We start from the raw sequence: 8283 nt of genomic DNA on the forward strand, positions 1-8283 counted from the left end.
CAGCAGCAGCACCTGCAGCAGCACAAGACCGAATCGCCATAGGGGCCAGCATATGACTGCCTTTCTCTCCCTCGTGAGGCGTTCTGCTGTGTTGCTGCTGCTGCTGCTGGTGCAGCAGCAGCAGCAGCAGGAGCTGTTCGATGCTGCACCTCCGAAGGGAAGTGGACAACGGGAGCTAAGGGCTCATCGTTTCGGCTGCTGCGGTCGCAGCAGAAGCAGCAGCAACAGCAGCAGCAACAGCAGCAGCTGGTGCTACTGGTGTAAATACACCGGGCAGTCGCAAACAGCCGCTTCAGCAGAAGTGTCTGCTGATGATCGCCGCAGCTGTTTTGAATATCGGCGGAGGGCGAGCTGCAGCAGCAGCAGCAACAGCAGCAGCAGCAGCAGCAGCAGTATGTCCTTAGCCTTGCTTCGGGCTAGCTACAAGTATTAGGGCGCGGACAGGGGCTTGCCATCAATTAGTATGCAGGATAGAGCTAAGAGGGGTGATGTTTTTAGGAGGGGAAGAAGTGTCTCCTCTGCTGTCTCTATGTTGCTGTTTTAGAAACAGCTAACCAGCTTGCATGCATGCATGCATCGGTCTCCCTATGAGGGCTGCCCCGCCAGACCTGCTGCTTCTCTATTAAACAAAGGCCTGAATTAGAAGGATTGCTACATCCTATGAAGGCCTAAGCTCCCCTCATCGTTCAGTGTATAGACAGAGGCACCTGCAGCAACAGCAACAGCAACAGCAACAGCAGCAACAGCAGCAGCGGCACCGACTCGACTGAGAGCGTGCTTACTGCAGCAGATGCTGCCTTGTCTGTATAGCGCAGCTGGGGCTGCGCCCAGTTGCTGCTGTGTGGAGTCTCCCTGATGTAGAAGAAGCATTTTGCTGTTTTTAAAAGGGAAAAGGGGCCCTGAAGCAGCACATGGCACGGCGTTGGGGTGTACGTACACCTCGGGAGGCAGAGGGGTGTTGAGGCGTGCATGCATGCATTCGGAGAAGAGGAAATGGGTTAGCTGGATCGCTGCAGCAGTGTATATACACCTGAGCAACACGGAGAGGCCCTGCAAGCGCCAGTGTGTTTGCATAGAGGTGAAGGGCTCTGCATCCTCCGCGTTGTTTTGTTGTCTGTACACCTGAACATTTAGAGACACTGTACATGCTGTGGGGTGTGGGGTGGGGGGGTGTCTTCTCTGGAGACGACCCCACGGGGGCGAGAAGGGGACAGCTTTCATAAGCTGTGCGAGGAGAGACAAAAGGCGCCGCATGCTGCAGCTGCTTCTCCCCTCTGTGCATGCGGATATACAGATATAAACGCAAACAACATGAATTGCGTCTTCATTATATCTTTGGGTGCATGCACTAGAAGTTAGGGGCTGGGGTGGTTGGTGGTGGGGTTGGTGTGGGGTTGAAGACCCCCTTAAAAACCAGCTGTCTCCGATTGCTGCAGACGGCATTTTGTCTATTGGGGGGTGGAAGCTGTGACTGTCTGTCCCCCTTCATTGTTTTTGGCGTCCCTCGCATCAGCAAAGGGTTTGGTGGGGTGTACGCACAGCAATAGTTGGGGTGTACGTACAGTACTAGTTGGGGTGTACGCACAGCAGTAGTTGGGGTGTACGCACAGCAGTAGTTAGGGTGTACGCACAGTAATAGTTGGGGTTGTGGGTACAGTGGGGGAGTTGTTAGGGGGATAGTTGATTTATTTTAGACGCGTAACGGGGTGTACGTACAGCGGGAGAGCTGTGTCTAAGTGCTGCACTTCGTAGAGGAGACAGAGCACGGCAGCAGCTGCAGCGGGAGACACATCCGCATGCAAGAATAGGAGTGAGAGACTGATGGAGGGGCTTTCGTAGTTTGTTGCTGTGCAGCTGTAGCAGCGAAAGAAACAAAGTATGCAGGGAGCAACGCCCACAGGGGACAGCAAAAGGAGACAGTTGAACCCACAAAGGAGACAGAGGGGAGAAGCAGTGTCTCTTTAGCGTCAGTGTCTCCGCAGCCTCAGACTGATTGCAACCTGTCTCCTTCTTAGCTGCCGCCTCCTCTGCGTACACCTGGAGCACTGTTTCCTCCTTCCCCTCTCAGCACTGAAGGGGGAGGCGACGCTGTAGTAGAGAGCCCCCAGCACAAGACCCCTCAGAGCTAGTCCAACGAGATACAAGTGCATGCATGCGTGCATGCATGTTGGGCTCTATGTGCAGCCACAACTGACAAAGGCACCCCCTTTTGTTTAAGGCCTCAACTTGTTTTGTTGGGGCGTTCGCGGCATCAGCAGAGCGGCTGAGCATTATCATGTTGCTCCCCCCTTCAGACGCAGTTTGTGTTTGTTTTCCTCTCTGTCTTTGTTCGTGTCTGTCTCTGTCTTTCTCTCTTTGTCTCACTCTCTCTGTTTATCTGTACCTGCTAGTTTGTTTCTATGTCTGTCTGTCTGTGTCTTGTTGTGTCTCTTTTCTTGTCTCTGTCTGTCTCTGTCTCTCTTCCCGTTTTTCTTTGTCTGTCTCTGTTTGTTTTTGTTTGTCTCCGCCGTGGCGCCTCCTCGCAGCGCTGCAGCAGCATTGCGAGGAGGCTGTCTCTGCAGCTGTCTGGTGTCTCCTCCTCAGGTGTCTGGTGTACATACTGCTAGAAAGACAGTAAGGCTGCAGCCAGTGTCTTGGGTGTCTCTGTCCCCGTCAGCTGTCTCCTGTTAAAGTTAAGGACAGCCCGAAGGCCCCATCATCCCTTTGTATTGGGCGCAGGGGTGTGTGAACACCGCAGCGCACCACTAAGGTCCCGCGCACCAAACAAATGCGGTGTACGTACACCTCAGCGCCCCACACCTCAACACCCCTCCTATCTGCCGCCTATACTTTCAAACGTCAAAGTCACATAACATACATTCTCTTGCTTCCGGCAGCAGCACAGAACTGCGGTGTACACCCACTGTATACACCGCATGTGCTGCATGCAGCCAGTGCAAGAGGTAGTAGGACACCGCATCTTCTGCATGCATTGAGTAAGCGGAGATTATTATCCCTGTACATCTAAGGGCAGACAGAACCAGCTGCCCACTGCATCTCTTAGTTCTTTCCAAGCTACTTCTACGCTGTCGTTAATAAGTAACAAATCCCAGGGCATATCTCTTGCTGCTTGAAGCTCCTCCTTCGCTCTCTGCAGCCGCCGCTGCAGCTGCGCAGACACCCAAAGCACAGAAAAACAGCCAGAAACACTGCAGCAGCAGCAACAACAGCAACAGCAGCAGAAAGGGCGACCCCACCACAACGGGCACAGCAGCACCTAGGAGTCAAACTCCAAAGGAATGCATGCATTAGTGAGTTTGCTGCTGCTGCAGCTTGCTGCTGCAGCTAGAGACATCAATTTCAACAGTACGCTCCCTAAGGGAACCCGCTTCTCGAGGCGGGACCCCCCTTGGGGGCCCTTGCCCCCAATAGGGGCCCCCTCTTGGGGGCCCTTGACCCCACGGGGGCCCCCAATAGGGGCCCCCTAGAGTGTAGATGCCCCTGTGTTTGCTTACAACTTCTGGGGTCTCCGTATTGCGTTTGCGGAGTCTCCTTTCTAATTCAGCGAAGGAGGGGGGTTCTATGAAGACGAAGCGCGCACTTTTAAAGCCGCGGGCCCTCACGGTGGTGACACCAACTAAGTCAATTTCTAATAAACATATTTTGCCAAGAGAGCTGTACACGCATACACCTCAACATACACCTCAACATACACCTCAATGTACACCCCAAGGTATACCTCAGTATACACCTCAACATACGCCGCAACAGACACCTCAACACACACCTCAACATACACCTCAATATACAGCTCAAAGGACACCTCTACGTATACCTCAACATCAACATACACAGCAATGCATGCCTATTATATACATATATATATATACAAGTCTATATTATATATATATATATATATATACAAATGCAATAAAATAGGCCCCACTCTCATGGGCGGCTGTGTGCGCGTACGCAGAAGAAGCAACAGCAGCAACAGCAACAGCAACAGCAACAAGAGCAGCAGCAGCAGCAGCAGCATTGAGCGTACGCAATGCGTTGCAGCTCTGCAACGGATGTTCCGTAGCGATGCCCAGAGAACTCCGCGTGTTCTACAAAGTCACCGCGAGCTGCAGCTAACTGCATTTCTTCAGCGGAGACAAAAAAATATTCTCGGCCATTCTCTTCTCCTTGACGTGGAGGTCGTGTGGTGTGACTCACGGAAAAGGCAAAGGCCTAAAAGGAGACACCAGAAAAAGGAGACTGTAAAAAGGAGATAGTCGAAAAGAGACATTCAAAGGAGACACCAGGGAAAGGAGACACCAGAAAAAGGAGACGGTTAAGAGAGACGGTAAAAAGGAGACAGAAGGAAGAGGAGACAGTTGAAAGAGGCAATAAAAAGGAGACAGCGGGAAAAGGAGGCAGAAGGAAAAGGAGACAGCAGGAAAAGGAGAGTAAAAGGAGACACCCCTAAAGGAGACAGATAAAGGAGACACATCAAACTAAAACATCAAGAAATGAACAAACATGAAGAAACAACAAACACACGCAAACATCAAAAGGGGATAAAGAGGAGACAGAGAGGAGACAAATGAAGCGCAGGCTGCTGCAGCAAGGAAGGAGAACTATATAAATATATAATAAATAAATAAATAAATATATATATATGTACATATATATGCATTATGTATGTACATATATACCTGTATATACACAGAAAGAGACAGAGGGGAGGCCAGAGAGAGACAAACAGCGAGGCAGAGAGGCACAGAGAAGAAAACGGAGACAAGCAGAGACAACAATTGGGGGGGAGACAGGAGACACTGCCAGGAGACAACCTATGGAGACACTATAAGGACACACAGCACGGGGGAGGAGACACTAGAAGGGAGAGGAGACACCGAAGGAGACACTATAAGGAGACACTACAAGGGAGAGGAGACACTAGAAGGGAGAGGAGACACCGAAGGAGACACCGTGAGGAGACACCCCATGGGAAGCGAGACACTCGAGCAGACACTATACGGAGACACTGCAAGGGAGAAGAGACACTAGAAGGGAGAGGAGACACAAAATAAGACATTGTAAGGAGGTGCTGTAAGGGAGAGGAGACAGTACAAAACACAGAAAGTGCTGGAAAGACACCGCACAGAGACACCGCAATTCTATAGGGGGCACTTCAAGAGGGGAGGAGACACCAGAGAGAGACACTGAATAGAGGAGGCAGCAAAAGGAGACACTGAAAAGACCGAGGAGACACCAGAAAGAGACACCCTTAGGGGAAAGGAGACACTAAGAGGCGATGCTGCAAGCGAAGGGACAGTAAAAGGAGACAGTAAACTGGTGAGAAGACACAGTAAGCGGGGACACTACAAAGTGAAGGAGGCACTAAAAGGAGACAGTTAAAGGCAGAGAAGACAAAAGAAAGGGGAGGAAACACTGCAAGGAGACACTTCTAGGAGGGGGGAGGAGACACTGCAGCAGCGTGCAGCAGCCGCTGCAAGGAGAGCCCCTAAGGGGGTCCTTAATAGAGACAATAATATACTTCTAAGGATCTAGAGACAGCAGCAAAATAAAGTTTGCTGCTGCTTACCTCTGGCCAGTGCTGCCGCAGTCTCCTCACAAGCGTACCCTTTCCTACACCGCTGGGCCCTGCTATGACGAGCAGCTGCGGCTCTAAGGAGAGAGCAGTAGCACCAGTAGCAGCTGTTGCAGCAGCAGCAGCAGCAGGAGCAGCAAGAGCAGCAGGAGAAGCAGCAGCCTGAGGAGGAGACTGCCACTGAGGCGGAGAGAGAGATCTCCCGCTAGGGCTCCTGGGGGGAGCTGAGGTGTCTGAAGCAGCTAAAGCCTCTGCTGCTGCACGCAAAGAAGAAATGCCTCTCTCCTTAGCTGCAACCCCGCAGACATTTGCAGCATCCCCCATTCTATAAAGAGCAAAAGGAGACAGAAGAAAACCCAACAAGAAACGCAATTGCGAGTTACGCACGACGGGGATCAAGCTGCTGCTGCAGACGCCACTGCTGCTGCTGCTGCTGCTGCTGCAGTTGCAGTTGCAGATGCAGATGCTCCGGATGCTGCCGATGTTCCTAGTGCTGCTGTTGTTGTTGCTGCTGTTGCGGATCTTCTCGAAGCTGGTGCTGCTGCTGCTGCTGCTGCTGCCGATGCTGCGCCACAGGGGGAGAGAAGGCCGCACGAGATATCTGTTGAAGATAACAGCAGCAGAGTAAAGCCTATAATGCATCTGTTCTGCGCAAAGAGCCCATAAAACTTTAGAAGGAGAGACAAAACCCACCTGCATATACACCCCACCACGAACCCGGGCCTCGCAGCATCAACGGGGCCTCGCTCGGCCTTAACGCAGCAGCAGCAGCAGCGGCAGCAGCAGCAGCAGCAGCAGCAGCAACTGCTGCTGCTCTTGCAATGGCTGTGGCTTCTGCTGCAGCTGCCCAGAGAGTTTTTGAGATTCTTCCAGGAATATTTGTTATTATATTTATTAAATACTTCTTGCTAAAGGTTGGGGTTGAGTGTCTGTACTGTGCTGCTGCTGCTGCTGCTGCTGCTGCTGCTGCGTGCTGGTGTCTGTACAGCTGAAGAGGGCATGTACGGCAAGGAAGTGTGTGTATATAGATTTGTAGTCAGTTTCTTCTATGCTTTTAGCTTATTTATTGTTTTTCTTTGCATTGATATCTCTTAGTGCGCCTTCTTTAGCTTTTGTTTTATCTTCTTCTCCTGCCCCCCTAACAGTGGCTGGGGGGCCCCTCCCAGCGCTATACTCCTACAACAAACAGTCTGAGTCTGAGGGCCCCACCGTCTGCATAACTGCATGCAAAGACAGAGGCAGATTTATATGGGGCCCTGGGGCCCTACGCGTCTTGCTGAGGACGCAGAACTGCTGTGAAGGCCGCCACCGCAGCAGCAGCAGCAGCTGCAGCAACAGCAGCAGCAGCTGCAGCAACAGCAGCAGCAGCAGCAGCAGCAGCAGCAGGATTAGCAGAGGCATCTGTTTATGCGCGTGCAGAGTTCCTTGTCAGCAAGAGGTTGTTGGGAATAGGGGTAGAGGTGTTGTATTGTTTAATTCTTGTGCTTGTTCTTCAGTGTGTATCCCTGAGATGTCTGTACAGCTGGAGGTTAACGAAGATAGTAGTAGACCCTCTGCTGAAGATATTGAAGAAGTTGCGGTGTATGCAGACGGTGCTTGTCTTGGTAATGGGCATTCCTTTGCACGTGCAGGCATTGGTGTATACTTCGGCAGTGAAGACCCTAAGAACATTTCTCTTCCTTTATTGCTGGGTCCTCATACAAATCAAAGAGCAGAGTTAGCTTCATTATTAGTTGCTTTGCTGCAGTTTGAAGCAGCAGATGATGCAGCAGCAGCTGCTGCTGCTGCTTCTGCTGCAGCAGCTGCTGCAGCAGTTCGAAGCAGCACAGAAAAGAAACAGAAAGAGGTGAAGCTCGTAGTCTATAGCGACAGCGAATATGCAATAAAGTGTGTGGGGCTTTGGAGTAAACGCTGGCGTCTAAATGGATGGGCTAGTGCTGCTGGGAAGCCTGCAAAGAATACTGACTTAGTTCATGCAGTTCTGCTGCTATGCGAGAGACGGAGACAGGGGGCCCCCCCAGGGGCCCGGTGGAGGGGGGCTGTTAGCTTTATTCACGTTAAGGGGCATTCAGGTGTAGATGGCAATGAAGCAGCAGATAGGCTTGCTGTTGCTGCAGCAGCAGGTTCTGCTGCTGCTTCTCCTGCTTCTGTTGCTGCTGCTGCAGCTGCTGCTGCAGTAGGGCATACAGCAGAGGATGCAGAAAATGTTATTAAAACATTCAGAGGATTCCTTAGGGGTCTAGTCTGTTGTGAAAGAGAGCAAACAACTAACTACGCACAGCAGCAAATATAAACCCCAACCCGCAGCAAACCCTTTCAAACTCCTGCACGTATATCTTATACGACACGCAGGGGTGTGAGGGTTTAGGGTTTAATTTAGGGTTTAGGGTTTAGGGTTTCAGGCAGACTTATGGGGCGCGCTCAAGACAAGAAGGCCTCACTCCACGTCTTATTCTGCCGCTGCAGGCCCCAAACCCTAAACCCTAAACCCTAAACCCTCTTGTTGACTCTCTATAGCAATTTTTTTAAGTTTATTCATCTCTTCAGTATTTTTATATGCTCCTTAAGAGGGTAGTAGGAATTGGGTCTCTGTTTGTTTTTCTTAATTTTCTCGCTGGTGCCGTAGCAGCAAGCAACTTTCGGCGTTTAGTTCGTTCTTTAGGATTTGCATTGCTCAAGTGATGCATTGCTAGCTATATATATATATA

The 8283-nt window shown here is 51.2% G+C and overlaps 3 protein-coding genes across 3 annotated transcripts in view; 2 read left to right on the top strand and 1 right to left on the bottom strand.

Moving 5' to 3' along the window:
- EAH_00027520 (hypothetical protein, conserved) overlaps positions 1-264 on the top strand; it is a gene marked incomplete at both ends in the record, with an annotated part of 3943 nt that extends 3679 nt beyond the window's left edge. The window contains one exon of the mRNA XM_013396407.1: positions 79-264. Coding sequence (XP_013251861.1) covers positions 79-264 — 186 coding nt within the window. The remainder of the gene's footprint in view (positions 1-78) is intronic.
- A 4877-nt stretch (positions 265-5141) lies between these two features.
- Positions 5142-6217, bottom strand: EAH_00027530 (guanylate kinase, putative; the record flags this gene model as incomplete). The annotated part of the gene is made up of 2 exons (XM_013396408.1): positions 5142-5186; positions 5570-6217. The coding sequence occupies 2 exons, from the start codon at positions 6215-6217 to the stop codon at positions 5142-5144; spliced, it is 693 nt and encodes a 230-aa protein (XP_013251862.1).
- Positions 6218-7085: 868 nt separating this feature from the next.
- On the top strand, positions 7086-8055 carry EAH_00027540 (ribonuclease H, putative; the record flags this gene model as incomplete). Its single annotated transcript, XM_013396409.1, has 2 exons — positions 7086-7781; positions 7978-8055. 2 exons carry the CDS (start codon positions 7086-7088, stop codon positions 8053-8055), a joined length of 774 nt encoding a protein of 257 aa, XP_013251863.1.
- Positions 8056-8283: the final 228 nt, after the last annotated feature.

The sequence above is a fragment of the Eimeria acervulina genome, genomic scaffold (genome assembly GCF_000499425.1).
Source record: "Eimeria acervulina Houghton genomic scaffold, Eah_scaff236, whole genome shotgun sequence".
Classification (NCBI taxonomy): Eukaryota; Apicomplexa; class Conoidasida; order Eucoccidiorida; family Eimeriidae; genus Eimeria; species Eimeria acervulina.